At 39.7% G+C, this 19,816-nt stretch overlaps 1 protein-coding gene across 4 annotated transcripts in view; it reads left to right on the top strand.

Moving 5' to 3' along the window:
* GTF3C1 (general transcription factor IIIC subunit 1) overlaps positions 1–19,816 on the top strand; it is a 133,263-nt gene that overhangs the window by 109,693 nt on the left and 3,754 nt on the right. For 2 of the 4 annotated variants that reach the window (XM_074197386.1, XM_074197388.1), the window contains exons 30-37: positions 4,891–5,063; positions 8,115–8,396; positions 10,346–10,602; positions 11,744–12,027; positions 14,496–15,078; positions 17,247–17,300; positions 18,444–18,486; positions 18,730–18,922. In XM_074197386.1, coding sequence (XP_074053487.1) covers positions 4,891–5,063; positions 8,115–8,396; positions 10,346–10,602; positions 11,744–12,027; positions 14,496–15,078; positions 17,247–17,300; positions 18,444–18,486; positions 18,730–18,922 — 1,869 coding nt within the window. The other 2 variants (XM_074197387.1, XM_074197389.1) reach the window with 2 other exon arrangements.

Below are 19,816 nucleotides of genomic sequence, written 5' to 3' on the forward strand. Positions count from 1 at the left end.
TCATCACTGTCATCATATGATCCAAAATGGCTCTCTTCATTTCTAAATCCAATGTTTTCTCTATCTTCATTCTCCTTGACTTCTATGCAGCCTTTGACACAACTAATTACTCTCCTTAATTCTCTTTTCTCTCTAGTTTTTGGGACTCCAGCCTCTCCTGTTTTCCACTTACCTATTTGCATACTATTCATTCAGATCACACCCTCCAACCATAGGTATCCCTCACAGTTCTGTCCTCTTCTCCCTCTATACTAGTGATCTCATCATCTCCCATAGATTTAATTACATCTCTATACAAAGGATTCTCAAATTTTTCTTTCCTGCCTTAGTCCCTTGATCTCCAGTCTCTCATCTCCAATCGAGCTTTCAGACATCTCAAACTGATGTCCAGTACACACATTAAATACAGGGTATCCAAACTAAATTCAGTGTCTTTCTTGCTAAACTCTTCCTTGATTCCCCCCTCCCCTTCTCTAATACTGTTGAGGGCAATAACTATCCCCTCAATCTCTCAGGAGTTATCCTTCTCACTGTCTCTCAGCTCCCACATCCAAGTTATTGCTTAGGCCTGTTTATCTCAACTTTGCAACATTTCTCAAATACACCTCCCTCTCTTCTCTGACACTGACACTGCCACCACTTCATTTCCTCATCCCTGGAGTATTGCATAGCCTGCTAGTGGGTCTGCCTACCTTGTCTCTCCCCACTTCAATTCATCCTCCATTCAGCTACTAAAGTGATTTTTCCAAAGCACAAATAGGTCTAACCATGTCTGCACTAACTCCAGTGACTCACTATCAACTTCCAGCATCCATACAAAGTGTTCTAGTTGGCATTCAGATCTCTTATAACCTAGCCCCCTTTCCAGCCTTTTTAGACCTTGCTCCCCACCATGGACTCTTCAATCCAGTGACACTGATCTCCTGGTTGTTCCACAAATAAGACCCTTCTTCCTTAGCTCTAAGCACTTTCTCAGGCTGTCTACCTTAACTGGAATTCTCTCCCTCCAACTACTGATCTGCATTTCCTATTTATCCTATATTATATAGTTTGCTTTCTATCTATTTGTCTAAGTGTTTTACACAGATACGTGACACTTACTAGCTGTATGACCTTGGGCAAGTCACTTAACCCTGAATGTTTTGTATCCAGGGCCACCTCCAATCCTCCTGATCCATATCTGACTAGCAGACCCAGATGACTCTGGAGGAGGCTGGTGACTTAGGACAGCACCCCCTCACTGAAATCCAGTTTATGTTCTTGTCATAGCAACACCTCCCTCATGTCATGGTCTTTTTTGAGAATGAGGAAAAAACATATCATTATTATTGTTATTATAATCATCATCAAATTTGTCTGCATGTTGTCTCCCCAATAAGATTGTGACTTTTTTCTTTAAGTCCCCAATGCTTACACAATGTCTGGCTTATGGTAGGTGTTTAATTAATGTTGGTTGATCCAAACCCTGTATTTCTTAGAGGAAGTCACTTGGGATCAAGAAGGCAAAGTAACAAGCTCAAGGTCACATAATAATATTTGTAATGTTAGGACAAGCACCTGAATTGGATTTGAGTGGGCTGTGCTGTCACCAGCCTCACTTTTTCTTCCAGAGCCATCTGGATCCAGTGACCAGAAATGAATCAGGATGACTGGAGATGGCCCTGGGAGGGAGAGAATCAGGGTTAAGTGACGTGCCCAAGGTCACACAGCTAGGAAGGGTCAAGTGACTTGAGACTTGAGTCATTCCTAACTCCAAGGCCAGTGCTGTATCCACTGCACCATCTCAAGGTCACATAGCTTGTACCTGACAGCTAAAGGAAACCCATATCTTCTAATTTCTAGTCTAGTATTCTTTCTGTTCCACCACATAGTTCCTCTTCCTTCCTGTACTGATAATTATGAAATCCCAAAACTAATTCTGTATTATATGGAAATAAATGTCAGAACAGGTAATTTATGGGAAATCTGCTTACTCATGCTGCTTCAAAGACCCTTCAACACAACAGAAAAGTGAATGTTTCTTCCTGGAGCTCCTTCAGGTATAATTAAAGAGTCCATTAATAAAGAATTAGGGAGAGTATCAAAAGCCTTTAAAATCTATCTTAGTTCATAAAGGTCAGAGAAATATTGCTAAGGGAGATGGGGGGGGGTTTATACTCTTCTCTAGAGCTATATTTTCTGCCATGAATTTCTGTGAATGTTTTGCTGTAATGCCCGCTTATTTGTGTTAGTTATTTGTGACAACTAGAACTTTTAATTAATATCTTAGGTTATCCTGGTGTCCAGAGTGGGGAGGAGGTCATAGTCCCATTGATTCCTGCTGTGTTTACATATCTTCATTAATATATGGCCCAGTTTTGGGATGCCACATTTTAAAAGTGAGAACAATAAGCTAGAACATAACCAAAGGAAGATAGCTAAGATGATAAGAGGACTGAAAACTATTGTATGAAGAGAAATTGAAGTGAAGGAAATGGAAGAAGTCTAATATTTAAAGAGCCTACCTATGAAAATATAGTAAGTGCTTTCTCCCAGAAGATAGAAATATGGAATCAATTAAGGGAAGTTAATAGACAGCAGTTTTTATTTCAACTTGAGAAAAAATCTGATAACAGCACTGTCTAAAATTGAAATAAGTTGCCTTGGAAGGCAACGAGTTTTTATTCATTATTGTGGAAATCTCCTCCATTAATTAATTCATTATCTTTCCCCTAAACCCACCCCTCTTCCAAACTTGCTTATTTCTGTCAAGGTACCACTATCCCTCTGATCATCCAGGTTCTCTTCATTGTCATCCTTAACTCCTATTCTTTTTCCTCACATATCCAGTCAGTTTCCAAATCTTGCCATTTCCTCCTCTGCTATTTCTCACATCTGTCTCCTCTCAGTCCTCTCTATTGCCAATACTCATCACCTTTCCCCTGGAATATTGCAGTCATCAACTTATTGCTTTCCCTGTCTCAAGTATCCACCCTTTTCAATACAGCCTACATAAACATAAAGTGATGTTTTTATTATACCACTCAATAAGCTTTATTGGCTCCCTGTTAACTTTAGGATCAAATATAAGCTCCTGCTTGGCTTGTAAAGCTCTTCACAATCTAGCCCCAACCTGCCTTTCCAACTCTCTCTATATAACTCTTTCCCATACTCTGTGGTCTAGTTAGATTGGCTAACTTGATGTTCCCATATAGTACTTCCATCTCCATCTTTGTACTAACTGTTCCTCATACCTGGAATATATTTGCCTGTCTCCTCACTGCCACATTGTTTCCTTCAAAACTTTCCCAAACTCTTCTTTCTCCCTAAAGCCTTTCATAATTTCTTCATCTTTCTCCAAGATGAAAATGACCTGTATTCATTTTGTATGTGCTAATTCATCTACTTATTGTCTCCTTGAGGACTGGGGCTATTTGTTGAGATCACTGCAAGCAGGATTTATTATTTGGTTATAGGTTGAACTAAGGGACTTTTCTGGCTCTGTCAATTATATGATTATATGATTGAATGAATTTTGTTACACACATACACACACACACACACACACACACACACACACACACACATATTTTGGAGGAACTTAAAACCCCAAAGGTCTTTAGTCAGTATTTCTTTAATCTTTATTCTAAAAGTGAGGAATTATTTCCTCTGTTAGACTGCTGGCTCAATTATAAGCTCGTGCTTTATGGAAAAGTTCATTCACCAGACCAGTTAAAAAAAAAAGAAGAGAAAGATCAAAGTAGGATGACTGGGTCTAAGATCAGCAATCCCCTGTCACAGTAATACTTATCAGAAATCCTTGCATCCATAGCCTTGCCCTCAGAAGAGCCTTTAGAAGATTTTGAAGTTAGGAAAAGATCTCAAGTCAGCTACTATATAGGTGGCCACATGCAACCCACACCACTTCTGAGTCTTGAATCAGTTTAAAAATACTTTTGAACATAAATGAAAATACAATAAAAGATACATTCATTACAATTTAAATCTTAAGTCTATATACGGTCCCCAAGAGTTTTTACATATAAGTTAGTGGTCCCTGTTTCTTTTTGAGTTTGACCCCTTTGTATTAATTAATTTCCTCCCTAATGCAGAAACCCTGTATACAGAATCTCCAATACAAATGATCATTCAGGTTTTGTTTAGAGACCTACAGTGACAAAAGGTTTCTGGCAACCAGAATTCTATTGTTGAATAGTACTTATTCTTAAGATGCTTTCCTCGGGTTGAACCAGAATCGGTCATCTGATAATTTTTACTCATTGTTCCTAGTTCTGGCTTAACTTCTCCTCTATTCCTTCCTCATTGTTTTACCTTAGGAGAAGTCACCTAACCTCTGTGCCTAATTTTATCTTCTAGATCTAACATTCTTTTATCCTTTGCTCCTTCCATGCTCATATAATTTCTCAAGTAAAAAAGACCAGAATAGGGCCATGCATATGAGAAGGAATGCATAAATTTAATACTGGGTTCCATCATCCTTTTAATTTTTCTTTCTCAGAGTCTACCAGAAGTGGCTGCCAAGATCCATTATAAACTTCCCCAGTAGTTGGAGCTCAAAAGGACAGACAGCTTGACTGGCATTTGTAAATGGTGGGATAGCCTTCTCCCTCCTTCTGAGCATAATGCTTCTCAAGATCTGAGAGGGAGCTATATCCTTTGAATGACCAATTGGGTTATTCACCAAAGCTGATTGGTGTTACTTAACTTCTTTGGTCCAGAGTTCCTCTTTGGTTCACCCTTCCTCTTAAATCACGACTCTTTGAACTTTTGTCCCTGAAGATGAGCTCAGGGAGGTCTCTACATTGTGCCTTTGGTCAGTGGAAAGAACTGATCCCATGACCATTATGTATAGTATAATCTCCTTGATCTCATGCCTGTGCTTTGTTACAGACTTTCCGCCTCTACCGAGAGTACAAGGACCACATCCTTGTGAAGGCCTTTGTAGAGTGTCAGAAGAGAAGTCTCGTTAACCGGCGTCGTGTGAACCACACTTTGGGGCCCAAAAAAAGCCGTGCCCTGCCCTTCGTGCCCATGTCTTACCAGCTATCACAGACCTACTATCGGTGAGTACCTACACATCTGTCAGAACTCAGGGAGGGGAACTTACTATTTAATATTTTTTCCAGTTACATATAATAATAATTTTTAATGTTCAGTTAAAAAAATTTGCATTTCAAATTATGTCCCTCTTTCCCTCCCTTCTCCCTCACTGAGAAGGCAAGCAATTTTGATATATACGTGTGCAATCATGCAAAACATTTCCATATTAATCATATTGTGAAAGGAAACGGACTCCCCCAACAAACAAGAAAATTAAAAGTTTAAAAAGTATGTTTCGATCCTCATTCAGCTATTGTCAGCATAAAGACTTCAAAATTGTCTTAGATCATTGTATTGCTTAGAATAGCTAATTCATTCACAATTGATTATTGTATAGTATCATACGCAGTTGATTATTATACAGTATTATTATTACTGTGTACAATATTCTCTTGGTTCTGCTCTCTTCAATTTGCATCAGTTTATGTAAGTCTTTTCAGGTTCTTCAGAAAGCATTTGGCTTGTCATTATATAGCACAATAGTATTCAATCACAATCATACATAACAATTTGTTCAGCCATTGATGGGCATCTCCTCAAATTCTAATTTTTTTGTCACCACAAAAAGAATTACTTTAAATATTTTTATAGCTAGATTTTTAAGTAGATGAGTCACAGTTCTATAGAAGATGGATTGGAGGAAGTGGAGACTGGAAACACAAAGACTAGTTGAGAATCTGTTCTTATAGTCTAGAGCAATAGGTCCAAAATGCAGCCTGCAATTTGATATTATGCAGCCCCCTGTGGGTTTATTAAATGCTTTAGTAAATGAAGCTGAAATACTACAGAGCTCTCACTAAAATGGCAAATCTAAATATATTGTCTATTGTATAATAAGGTTGGACAGCCATGGACTAGAGGTAATGAGTGGCTAATCTAGGATAGGTGATATATGAACTAAGAAAAGAAGATAGCTATAAGTGGTATTTTAAAAGTAAAATTGATTAGACTGGACAACTAATTGGCTATTGGGGATAAAAAGTAAGTATCATTGAGGTTTGATCCTGGGTGATTGGATGAGTGATATTGTCTTCAACAGAAAGAGGGAAGTGGACGAAAGAATAAGATGTAATGTCATGAACTCTGTTTTGGATACATTGCCTTTAAGATGCCTCTGGGACATTAAGGTAGAGTTGGAGATAAAATATTAAAGTTTAGTACAGAGATCAGGACTAGATGAATAGAGGAGTCACATGGGTGTTGATATCATTGAATCTATGGTGATAGAAAAGATCACCCAATGTAAAGAATTTAGAGAAAGAAGAGATCCCTTGGGAGATATCCATATTAAGGGAATGGGTCATGAATGATTAACCAGCAAAGAAAACAGAACATTCAGAATGGGAAGGGGAAGAAGAAATAAGAGAACACTACATCATGGAAGCCAAGAAGAAAGAATGTCTTTTGATTGAGGACTAAGAAAAAAAGTCACTTTGAAGAGAGCAGTTAATTTTAGTGAGTGGAGGGATCTAAAATCCAAGAGGTTGAAAAGTTGAGAGGGAAGAGAGGACTTGGAAGTATAAACAACTCTTAGTTTGACTTAGAAAGGGTGAAAGGTGTAAGATGCTAATTTGAGGAAATGGCAGGATAAAATGAAGAGTTTGTGTTTTGTTTTGCTTTGTTTTGTTTTAAGAAGAGTGTACTGAGAAGGAACCAGTAAAGAGAAATATAAAAGAGGGGAATGCTTAGAGAAGCAAATTCTCATAGGAGATGGGAAAGGATGAAAATGAGCAACAAGTAGAGGGTTTAACCCTTGACAAGGCCAAGAGTTACCTCTTTCTCAGATATTGGAGCAAAAAGGGACAAGGAAAAGAGATTTTTAAAAGCAAAAGCTCATGGTGGATGGTCTTTTTTTCACAGTAAAGTAGGAAATGAAGTCTCTCTACTAAGAGGCAAAGTGGATAGTGTGGGAGACTTGAGAAGAGATTTAGAGCGGCCTCTGTGAAGAATGTGGGTCAGGGAAGAATAAAAGGATTGTCACATATACCTATGAAGGCATAGCTGAAATTAAATTGCAAATTTTCAGTGAACTAGGGTTCAATTCCATGATAACGTTTCAAGCAGGCAACCAGAATCATAGGTTTAAAGCCAAAAGACCCTTAGAAATGATCATCCCTCATTTATTCATTTTATAGACGAAGAAAATAAGAACAGGACAAGTTACATGACTGTTCTTTCCAAAGTTACCAGTAATGTGTCAGAATGACCTGTCATTGTGACAGGGCATAATGACTTCTCGGTAGCTTTTGATGTACTATTTCTCACCATCCTTCTCTCCCATATCCAATCAGTTGTTAAATCCTATGGATTCTACCTTTGCAATAAATCTTACATAAGACTCTTTCTGTTCTTTGGACACTGCCTCCACTCTGGTATAGATCCTCCTCATCTCACGTATGAATTATTGCTGTAGCCTTCTGGTGGGGTCTCTTTGTCTCAAGTCTCTTCCCATTCCAGTCCATCCTCCATGTGACTGTCAGAGTGATTTACCTAAAGCACAAGTCTGACCATGTCATCTCTCTCCCAGTGGCTCCTTATCACCTATCAGATAAAATATAAATTCTACTGTTTGACTTCATAATCTGGTCCCTTCCTACCCTTTACAGTCTTCTTTCTCCAGTCCACATAGATTTTATGATCTAATGATTCAAGCCTCAGCTAAAAATCCCACTTTTACTATTACCTTTAATTTAAAAATATATATATATTATTAAATTTTGTTATCTCTTATACTTCATTTTTTTTCTTAAGGATATGATTTCTCTCTTATCCCATTCAACTTAGATCAATGTATACCATGGAAACAATGTAAAGACTAACAGACTAGACTACCTTCTATGGGGGGGCGGGGGAGGGAAGTGAGATGGGGGGAATTGTAAAATTCAAAATAAATAAAATTTTGAAAATAAATAAATAAAATCAAAATAAGTTTTTCTCCTTAAGCTCTACACTGAAACTCTTATCTTGCTTATATCTATTGGTTTGTTTGTTTTTGTTCTTTCCCCATTGCTTAGGATTTTTACCTGGCGATTCCCCAGTACCGTCTGTACAGAATCTTTCCAGTTCTTTGAAAAGGTCAAGGCTGTTGGCCAGGCAGACCAGCCAGATAGTTTCTCCTTCAAGGAACCAGAAAGTGCTGTGACCGATATGGTGGCATTTTCACTGGATGGCCCTGGAGGCCACTGTGTAGCCATCCTCAGCCTTTTCTCTCTGGGCCTACTTGCTGTAGATGTAAGAATCCCTGAGCAGATCGTGGTGGTGGACAGCTCCATGGTTGAGAATGAAGTCATGAAGAGGTAAAAACAGTTGCTGTGAAATAGCCAGCGTTCCGGGACCTCCAGTGGGCCTCCCCTTAGCCAGATTAAAATGTCACGAGCAACAATGTTGTTGTTGTGATAGTGAGAATGGTTATTCACCTTTTTTTGTAATCCTTCAAATTTCACAAAGTGCTTTTCTCACTTTTTTCTTAGATAGAGATACTAACTCTAATCACATTTTAAAGTAAAAAAAAGTCTAAAAGACTAATCCTTTTTTGGGGTGGCTAGGTGGTACAGTGGATAGAGCACTGGCCTTTCAGGAGTACCTAAGTTCAAATCCAGCCTCAGACACTTAATAATTACCTAGCTGTGTGGCCTTGGGCAAGCCACTTAACCCCATTGCCTTGCAAAAAAACAACAACCAAAAAAAGACTAATCTTTTTTCCATGGCCACATCACTATTAAATGTTAGATCCAGAATTTGAACTCCAGGTCTACTTGTCTCCAAATCTGGTTCTGTTTCTACAACATGACTTCCTAAAGAATGTAGGGTGTGTTAGGGCCTGAAAGATTCTTAAGTATAATCTATATAGAATAACCCCCCCCCATTTTATAAATGAGGAAACTAAGAACCTAAGACAAGTCTGAGATCATACCACTAATCATTGGCAAAATTTTATTGGATAATCTTTATTTTAATCTGTATTTATGTTTACATGTGTTTATAGCTTTGTTTATGCAGAAAACTTTTTTTAAAGGGGCGAAACAAACATGATCATAAAAGAGACCTAGGTGTCAGAAAGGGTTGACTAAAGTTAAATTCTGATGATAAAAATATTTAAATTCAGTAGACTTTTAATGAGCACCTACAGTTCAGTTCCACAAATTAACGATTTACTTTTTGCATAACACGTGATTTCTGTCCTCATGGAGCTTAAATTTCAAAGGGATGTTTGTATGTGTATCTGTCCTAAAATTTGAACTTGTGAAATGCTTAAGACAAATACAGTCATTTTTCAAGATAAAAGAAAAAAAAAGTCTTTCTTAGCTGCAAAAATCAGGGAAGACTTTTTGGGAAAAGTAGCTTTGAGTAAGTCTTGAAGGGTGCCATAGTGTAGAGCACAGTGTGATCAGAAATATAAGAAGACTGTGAATGTAGGGGACAGTGAACAGTCTGGTTTAGAGAAACATTATGACATAAGGCTGGATGGCACCAGATTGGGACAGAGTTAAATGTCAGGCTAAAGGGGGCAACTGAGTGGCACAATAAATAGAGCACCGACCCTGAAGTCAGGAGTAACTGAGTTCAAATCCAGACTCAGACACTTAACGATTACCTAGCTGTGTGATCTTGGGCAAGTCATTTAACCCCATTGCCTTGCAAAAAAAAACTTTAAAAAAAAGTTAAGCTAAAAAAGGGTGATCTTTATCCTCTAAGTCAGGAGCAAGGAATGTCCAGCCAAAATCATCTGGTCTTTCCCTTGCCCTGGCAACCACAGATGGGATTAAAATTCAGTACAAAATTCAGTACATCTAGGAGTTCTTAAGGGGTGATTTGCTTAAATTTTTGATTAAGTTGATAATTTTGTATGGCCCATGAATGATGTTATAAATATCCAAATGACCCTTGGAAGAAATAAGGTTCTCCCTATCTGTACTCTAAATAGCAAGAAGCCATGAAATAGTTTTTTTAAAGCAAAACATGTTATGTAATATGATCTTTAGATCCATTTAACAAGTATGTGAAAGATTAGAATTAAGAGAAAAGGTTAAAAAACTATTTCATTACAAACAAATAGTGATCAGGACTACTAGCCTATCTAGGCTATCAAAAATCTAAATGCTATCAATAGCCTTCTTCAAGAAGTTTATTATATCCTAAAAGAGATAGAACAAATAAAAAGACCCTTCTCTTATCATTCTTTTTGAGTCTTCTCTTGAAAGGGGGCAGTTTATTTAAGAAAATGCCATTTTTTTTTCCCTCTTAGCTTGGCAAAAGATGGCAGTTTGGAAGATGATGACGAAGAGGAGGAAGAATTGGATGAGGGTGCTGCAGCCAAACGCAGAATTGAAGTGAAACCCCACCAAGCTTCCCACACCAACTACTTACTGATGCGGGGCTACTATGCCCCTGGTATTGTCAACACAAGAAACCTGAACCCCAATGACAATATTGTGGTGAATTCTTGTCAAATGAAAATGAAGCTACGGTGTACCCCACTGCCCACGCACCTCAACGCCCCTGGTAAATGCCTCCTTCCCAGAAATTTGTGAAAACAGACATAGCTAGTAGCATGTTACTGTCATTTCTCTCTAGGCAGACTTCTTACCTAGAAAATGCAAGGCTCCAAACTTAGGGCCAGAAACCAGGAGTCCTAGGTGGCAGGTATACATTTAACCAGCCAGATAAAGCAGTGTGTAGCCAGAGACATGAAGGGCTCTAGGAGTCATTTGTTGGCCTGCTCCCATTCATTCCTTGCTCTAGGTACTTTCCCCCTGTGGAGAGAATTGACAGAGTTTTTTTTTATCATTGTATCCTGAAATCCTCCTCTAACCTCAAGAGTTTGTTCTTTTGCCTTGAAAAACCTCTTAGAAGACCAAGTTTGATGCAGTGCATGCACTCAGCACTTAATAAATGTTTAGACAATGAATAAAATGCAGAAAGAGATCTAAATGAATCCAGAAAAATGATTGTTTTCTGAGGACTACCTAAGGGTATCACACCCTGTTGCTTGACTGAATATGAAGGCCAGTAAGACCAGATCAGGGTTCCATGGGACTTTACAGATCAGTTGGGAAAACAAGATAGAAAAACAGATGAACAATAGGGGGGGGCTTTAAGATTTTGTTCATGTTAATTGTAGATGAGGAGGTGGCTAGGTGGTGCAGTGGATAGAGCACCAGCCCTGGAGTCAGGAGGACCTGAGTTCAAATCTGGCCTCAGATACTTAATAATTACCTAGCTGTGTGACCTTGGGCAAACCATTTAACACCATTGCCTTGCAAAAACCTAAAAAAAAAAAAGAATGTTAATTGTGCATGGCAAGATAGTGGATAGGCAAGTAACAAATGGATGGTACAGTCATTGCCATAGGAGGGGAAAATCACCCCTGAACACTGGGCTGATCTGGAAGGTTTTTACAAAGGAAATGGAGAACAGTTGAACTAAGTAAGTATGCCTAGATTTAGATAGGTATAGATCAGAAGAGAGGGCATTCATTCCAGAAAAGGCAAGAAAAATTGTGAGGAAGGAAGGAAGGATTATTCAGGAACTGCTAAATAAACCAGTTTAGAGAAGAAGGTTTAGGAATCTCTCTGCTTCTTGTGATAATTTGCAAGATCTCTGATCCATCATTGGTTTTGGGGTTGGGGTTTTTTTTTTACAGTGATCTCTGTAATGGATCAGACAACAGTTGGGGTTGCCTGCCTCCCTGATGCTTTTACCAGGTTGATAAATACCCAGGAAAATTCCTACAGCATAGATGAACTTGTCCAACAACTGAAGAATTTTGGATATAAGTCTGCAGATGTGTCTGCGGCTTTGGAGATCCATAACACCATTGTAGCTGCTTCCCACTTTGGGGTAGACAAGGTGGAGCTGAGCATCCAGTTCTCCAGCTTGGAAAAGATAGATTGTGAGCGCACAAGGACCCTTGCAGAGTATATCCAAGTGAGTTGGGCTTCAGTTTTCATTTTCAATTTGATTGTAAACTGACTACTGCCTATATAAAAAGAATATAAATACAAAATTTCTTTGAAAAGTATTAACTACAAAAAAAAAGAAAAGTATTAACTAGGGGGCAGCTAGGTGGCGCAGTGGATAGAGCACCAGCCCTGGAGTCAGGAGTAGCTGAGTTCAAATTTGGCCTCAGACACTTACCTAGCTGTGTGGCTTTGGGCAAGCCACTTAACCCCATTGCCTAACAAAAACTTAAAAAAAAAAAAAAGAAAGAAAAGAAAAGTATTAGCTAAATAAGAATAGCCCACATTTTTGTAGTACTTTTCACTTTGCAAAATACTTCCCTTACTACAGCTTATAAGGGAGGTAGTTCAAGGGTGATTGACAGCACCTGTTTCAGATGAGCACAGTGTCAAAAGACAAAGATGGCAACTTGCTTATGATGTCTGAGGTTCGAGGCATTAGCATTCTAGAACACCCTGAAGGGCCTGGAGCATTTTGACAAAGTTAAGATTTCTTCTAGGGCCAAAGCGTGGGTCTTAGATAAAGAAGATACTTCTCTGGAACCTGACTCTAGTTTTCCCAGATTCAAAGCCAAGGACAGTCTTTTTAAAATTGCTCTATCATTTTTACAGATAAAAATCATTCTCTCACATTGCTTCTGTGGAAAGTAAGAAGTCAAAATAACATAACTCTCTGTTCTGTACACCACAACTATTTCATATCTAAGGCATTCTGAACTGGTGACCAGGGTCGGGTCACTTAACTTCATGGAACCCTAGGCAATTCTAGAGGATCATGTTATAATCAAATTATAAATCTGTTGTATAGGTGGGGACTCTGGTCCAGACCATTTAAAAAATGAGTTTGGAGCTTCCCCCAGATAATCAAGGCTGAACATATTACATGTACATTAGCGGAAAAAGAAATGTTCTGATAACTACTGTTTATGCTTAACATTATAAAATATGAAACCATTTTGTTCTCTTGTGATCTTATGATCATGTGCTCTCTCCTGTTTATCCTGTGTGTGTACATATATGTATGTATATATGTATATATAATGTTTTAAGATCTCCAAAGACCCAGGAATCTCAACTTTATCCCCAGCAAAAGATCTGAAACTCCCAGTGAACAGCTTAGATTAATTCTACTATGATTAATTGTCACTACCAGCCCTGAAATTTGAAGTGGGGAGTAGAAAGTGATTGGGTGGTGAACTTTCCCTCTCCTAGCCACCAGTTCATATTGAAGAAGACTCAGAAAGTCTTTTTTTCCCCAAGTAGGATTCTAACTAGATGTGCTCAGAATAATTTCTTCAAAATGAGAAAAATGAAGAGGCAGCTAGGTGATGGTAGTAGAGCACTGGCCCTGGAGTCAGGAGAACCTGAGTTCAAATCAGGCTTCAGACAAGTAACAGATAGCTGTGTGACCTTGGGCAAGTCACTTAATGCCATTGCCTTTCTCCCCCCTGCCCCCCCAAAAGAGACTCACATAGCTTACTTGTCCAAGGTCATACAGCTAACTAGTGCCAACTAGGACTAGAGTTTTATTTCCAATCCCGGTTTCCATATAAGGTGATAGGCCAATGCTTCCTTTCCTCCCACTGCAGCCAACTCAAAATGGTTGATGAGAGTGAGGGACAAATGCCCTAAACCCAGGCACCCCAGAGAGGTGGTGCCCACATGCTTCCTATGAGGTCCCTCATCCTGGCTACTTATTTGTGAATCATTGAACTGTAGGGCCAGAAGCTAAGAAAGTGGATCACTGGCCACCTCTCCAAACTACATATATTGATAAGAATAAGCTGCTATATTCTTCTCTGATAGCTAATGACTTAAAAGTCTTCACGATTCAATATAACTTCCAGAAGTAATTACATTCCTCTGCTGCTTCTAGATGGGCAAAAATACATGTATATTATAGACCTAAAGAGATCACAATGGTGATCTTATCTGCTTTGAATGGAAGTGTAGGTTTGTGGATCACTTGTGTTATAAACAGATACTGGGGTTCCCTTAGTCAGGGAAGAGATTCTCACTTCCTCTTGAGCTTCTCTATTTCCTCAAGATACAGTCACTAAATTCTCAAATTTAAATTCACTTTCATTTTTAAAAATAAGTATGTCTGCACATTGAGGTGGGGCCCTGGGTAGAAGGATGGGCACTGGAGTTGAAAAATCAAGCATGATGACTTTAAAAGTTGAGTCTCCAATCTATGGAAGGCAGTGAGGCCAAGTGACCAGGTAGTTTTAACTCTAGATGTTGAAATGAATTGCTTTCATCCTCTCCTTCCCAAGCTCAGACAAGAGGGCATCCTCTAACCTTCAAGTCCTGGTCTCCTGGGGCCCAGGTAGTCCAGTCCAGTTAGGCAGACCTACTCTGTGTACCTTCAAGGAGAGGAAACAGGGACCACAGCCAACAACTGCTTATTAAGATGGGCCTTTCTGCTTTTCCTAGGATCTCTTGACTCTGCACCAGGTACTGGAAGTTGGAGGCAATACTGTACGCCTAGTGGCAGTGATCTTTGTCCATCCCTGGCTATTACACTCGGTGCGATTAAAGAACAAGGAGGAGGAAGCTGATGTCCAGACAGAGGATCTTCAGAAGCTGCAACTGAAAACCCAGGAAGAGCTCTCCAAAGAGAAGAGCCTTCCTGAGAAAAATAACCCAGGTCCTCGGGAGGCCAAGAGGAAGGCACTGCATAGTGGCCATGTGGACTCTGACCCCAGCCATGGGGCCACAGGAGCTGATCTGGAAGGAATGAAGGAGCCTCCCACAAAGAAGGCTGTTCTGGAAGATGCTCATCTAGAGCATTGCCCCGATCCAGCAGAAGAGAAAAGAACCCTCCCTGCAGATGGAGGAGCAGGAGCCCTGGAGACTCCAGTGCCCAGAGCTCAATTAGAATCAAGTGGAAGTGACCCTCCTATAAGGGGGCCAGGGAGAGAAGGCAATCAGACACATGCTGGTGACCTGGAAACCCCAGACAAAGAGCAGTTTGGAAGCCAATCCCAAGCTCCTGAGGGCTATGAGGACCCAAAAGGTACTGTAAGAACTTCAACAGCCGCTGAACTGACTTTGACACTGCCTGTCCATTTTAACAGAGAATACTATTCATTTACCACTGCAAGCCAGTTCTTAGCACTTGGGTTAAGGTGGGAGAAAATTCAGACTTTCTTGTTAGTAGATCACTTTATATTCAGCTCAGTAGTTTTCGGAATACTTTAATTGTCTCTGTGAGAGTTAGGGTGATCATTATGATGATTTTACTGAAGGGGAAAATGAAGTGACTTGCCCAGGGTCATGGAGCTGATCAGTATCTGGGACAGGATGACTTCTGCCGGTTTGCCCAGTGCTCTTTCTTCTGTAACATTCATAAAAATCTTACCAGTTTGAAGGGACCTGCTGGGGAATCCAATCCAAATTCTTACCTTATCTCCTATATCTGCAACCTCTCATGCTCTGTTTAAATATCTTCAGGCGGTTTAACCTGTTCATATAATATAGACTGCTTTGGGAAGGAGTTACCCTGAAATTCCTAAATATGGAAGGCTGAAGGGCACCATAGCCTTGGGGAGACCTCTGTTGCCCCTCTTTCTGCAGCCAATGACTCTAATGATGGTGAGAACAAAGGAAGGAGCTCTGACCTTGGTGTCAGAAAGCTCAGCCATCAACTCACTTTTTAGAGGCCACTTGCCAATCCTTCAGAGCCTGAGTAACCTCCTGGCTCCATTGGTGTATGTATCTGAGAAGAAAGTTATTAATGTGAACTGAGGCCTTGAAGAGGCCCCAGCACAATTCAAAAATATGCTATTTGGAGGGAACTGACTATTGAAGGACAGAAAGAGAGAGCCTAATAGGGTGTGAGCTGTACCAGCTTCCTATTCTCTTACTTCCTTACTGGGCTTCAAGAGCTACACTGGCTAGGCATATGACCCTAGGAAAGTCACCCACCCCCTTCCTGGGGCTATATATACCACCACTGCTTCTCAGAGTTGTTGTGAAACTCAAATGTCATGATATATGGAAAGTCCTTTATCGAGTACAATATAAATGCCAATTCTTGTTGTTGTTGTTAGCTTTGGGTAAATATTCTTTTCACCTTAGGCCCACTTAATTTTTCTAGAATTAACAAAAATTATATTCTAGCTTCAGTTCTCATGTCTAAAAGAAGCTTTCTTTCCTAGTGACCACAAGGATTGGCTTCCTTTTTTTTTAAGTGCATAGGATCTCAATGCTATCCTTTAAATTGAAGAAAACCAGTAGAATAACAAGTAACAGTTGAAGGACAATGTGTTCTGGGTCACTGTGGGCAGTGAACCTTCCCACAGAGAGAAAACTCCTGCTAGGATTCAGGGACTTGTGTTTCTGATGCCATCCTGGGGTTCTGTTAAAAAGCAATTTACTAACCATAGATATTATCTCCTACCCAGATGGCCAGCCCCAGGGTTAGCACCTCAAGAGTACTCCTTAAAAGATAAAAGTGTTTTGTGGTGATGCAGATGAAATGACCAACTTCTCCACAGCAAAACTATTTCTCCAAAACTTAGAAACTGGTAGAAAACTAAATGTTTCAGAAATGACAAATAGATTAACAAAAAATAAAGTCTCGTTTAAAAATCCAAAAGGTAGAGGTGGTTCTAACAAAGAATGGTGAAGGTGGAAAATACTCTTTAGAATAATTGGATGGAAGGAAGCAGTGATAAAAATATCAATGGAAAATTGCATCTGGAACATTTAGTAAGAGTCAACTGGATAAAGAGGTGAGGCTAGCTCGAGGTTCATTTCATGAGCTCCCCAGCCAATCAAGCTTTTTTTGTTTTTGTTTTTGGAAGGCAATGAGGTTAAATGACTTGCCCAAGGTCACACAGCTAGTAAGTATCAAGTATCTGAGACCAGATTTGAACTCAGATCCTCCTGACTCCAGGGCTGGAGTCCACTGTGCCACCTACCTGCCCCTTATCAAGCTTTGATTATACTGAACTATGCCCCCATACCTGCTGGTCTGACATTTGGACAGCAGTCAGTAACAAAGGTGAGCTTTGTCAAAGCAATTTTTGGTTTGTTTGTTTGTTTCTTAGTTATTCCTTTTACTTGAAGGTTTTTCTCATGGTAGCTCACAGTTTCTGTTGCACTTTGAAGTTTACAAAGCACTTTGCCCACTACAAGCCTGTAAAGTAGATGGTGTTGATCTTATCATCCCTACTGTAGGAATGGAGCTTGACCAACCTGTGGTTCTGAAGGTAAAGCACTTGGACATGTCGGGTGAGACTTAAACTCATGTCTTCAGATTCCAAGACTCTTCCCATAGTGCAATTTGGGGTGAAAGTCATGACTGGTTCCCAGCTGTGAGATTAAGCAGCCTGGGAGATTGGAAGGAACACTGGGCCAATTAGTCAAAAAATACTTAATGGATACCTGCTTTGTACCCAGCCTTGTGTGAAGGATTAGGCATATAAAAGTACCTTGCAGATTTTCAAACCCAGGCTCAGATTAACTAAAGTATTAATATAACAAACTGTAGTTATTACATAGCTTTTACAGTTGGAAAAATCCCAAAGCATATGATTATGTGTCTGTGTGAATCCAAAGTTACCCCTTCCCTCAGAAACCATCCTCTGAGGCAGTGTACACTACCTTAAGTATGATCACCTATCCTCCTTGCTTCCTTTTTTACCTATTCTTCTTCTCCTATCATATGTGTTGAAATCTGGCAAAATAGCATGGGGTTTATAGCCCCAGATCACTGGTCTGATTGGCCTGCTGTAAGTCCCAGACAAGTCCCACTTTGTCATTGTTTGGGCCCTGCCTGGCACAAAGTAAATGTAAACAGCAATTGTTTTTGGCCAGAACCTTGACAGTCTTCCCCTCCCTGATTTTTTTTTAACTAGGTAAAAGAAACCATTTTTTGCTTTATTCTTTCTTACCTAGCTTTAATCACTGAATGGACCTTCAGTTAAAGACCTTATCTTAAAAAAACCAAGGTCTTCCACTGTATCCAGGACCATCTCCAATTTTCCTGTTCCATATCTGACCATGGACCTAGGTGGCTCCAGAAAAGAAAGTGAGGCTGGTGATTCTGCACAGTACCCCTCATTCAAATCCAATTCACTTACATGTCATGGCATCACCTCCCTGGTATCATGGTCCTCTTCAAGAATGAAAGACAAAAAAAAATAATACTTGTTGACATAAGTATTTCTTCTTCAGACAGTCTTTATAAATTTCATGGAAATATTTCTTAGGTCCTTATTCTCGGTAATGAGAACAAAGTCCAATTTTCTAGAAGCCCAAGCTGCAGGTAGTTTCCAGATGCCAATCATCCTGGAGACTGACTCAAGAAGAATGATTCTTTTTCTTGTGAAAAGTTATATATGTAATGCTCCCTTTCTTTTGTTTTTCTAACAGAAAATCTTGGAGCAGGCAGCCTCTCCCAAGCAAACCGGGAAAAGTGAGTAGGATTAAATGATTATTTTTTCCACTTAGCTTTCATCAATGCTTTTTGTATTTCATACTAAGGTGGTTTCCAATATACCATACCTACCAACACGGAAAAAAAAAAAAGAAGCAAAACTGGCTTATATCAAAGCCAAGTCTGACAGCACATACAGCCATTCCCTTCTGTTGATTTGCTCATCCTAAAAGATGACTCACTAGTAACATTAAAAGCCTATATATCCTGTCTCTCCAACAGGGAATGCGAGAATGTCTGCTTCATTGGCAGACCCTGGCGTATTGTAGATGGCCATCTCAATAAGCCAGTCTGTAAGGGGATGATGGAAGCTGTCCTCTACCACATCATGACCAAGCCAGGCATCCCTGAGAATACCCTGCTGCAACACTACCAAGGAGTACTACAGCCCATTGCAGTGTTGGAAATTCTCCAGGTATGTATGGAGATAGAGAAAAAGATGCTTGTTCCCTAGAGCACAAGGGATGAAGATGCAGTTTTAGGTTTGGTTGTGCTTTGGAAAACAAGGAAACGGAGAATTTTCTGACTGTAAATGGCTCCTTAGTAATCTAGGTTTCCCATCTTACAAATAAGAGAATGTGGGTAATTCACATCAGACCATCTATTATGCTGGGTAAAAAATTCCAAGTCTGTGTCCTGACAGCACAGATTTACTTCTACTAGAGATCATCTAGTCTCATCAGTTAATGAGCATTCAGTAGGAGCCTACTTTGGGCCACACACTGTGCTGACCCACAGAAGGAAAAGGCTCAATGCGAAACAAAAAAAGCAAGGTCCTTCCTCTGGTCTGTTGGGGGAGAAAACATGTTAGATACCTATGTACATACAAGTCCCATGTAAATAGGATATTTTCTCAGAGGGGAGGTACTCACAATGACAGGGACCTGACAAAAAATAGAAGGTAAGTTGATTCTGCTGAAGGAGAGTGGCAGAGGAGAAAAGGGAGACAAAGAAAGCATCCCAGGCATGGGCACCTGTTTGACAGTTGAGAGATCTGAGACCCAGAGAGTTTGAAGACTTCTCCAAAGCCATATATTGAGGAAGCAGGAGAAGTGCTAAAATTTCAATTCCTGACTCCAGGGTGGAGGCTTTTTTTTTCCCACTGTGCCATGAACATCAACTTTTTATATGAAAGAAGTTCTCTGTGTACCAGTACTCAAATAATTCTTAAAAAAAAAAAAAGCAATTTGGAAAGAGGCTACTTGATGACTAGCATTCAGTCCCAGGCGGAGGGTCTGTGGGAGACAATGGTCAAAAAGTGCACAAAATGACAGGCTCAGATGAGTGTTGAGACACTGATTTGTCTAAA

This window comes from Macrotis lagotis, chromosome 8 (genome assembly GCF_037893015.1).
Source record: "Macrotis lagotis isolate mMagLag1 chromosome 8, bilby.v1.9.chrom.fasta, whole genome shotgun sequence".
Classification (NCBI taxonomy): Eukaryota; Metazoa; Chordata; class Mammalia; order Peramelemorphia; family Peramelidae; genus Macrotis; species Macrotis lagotis.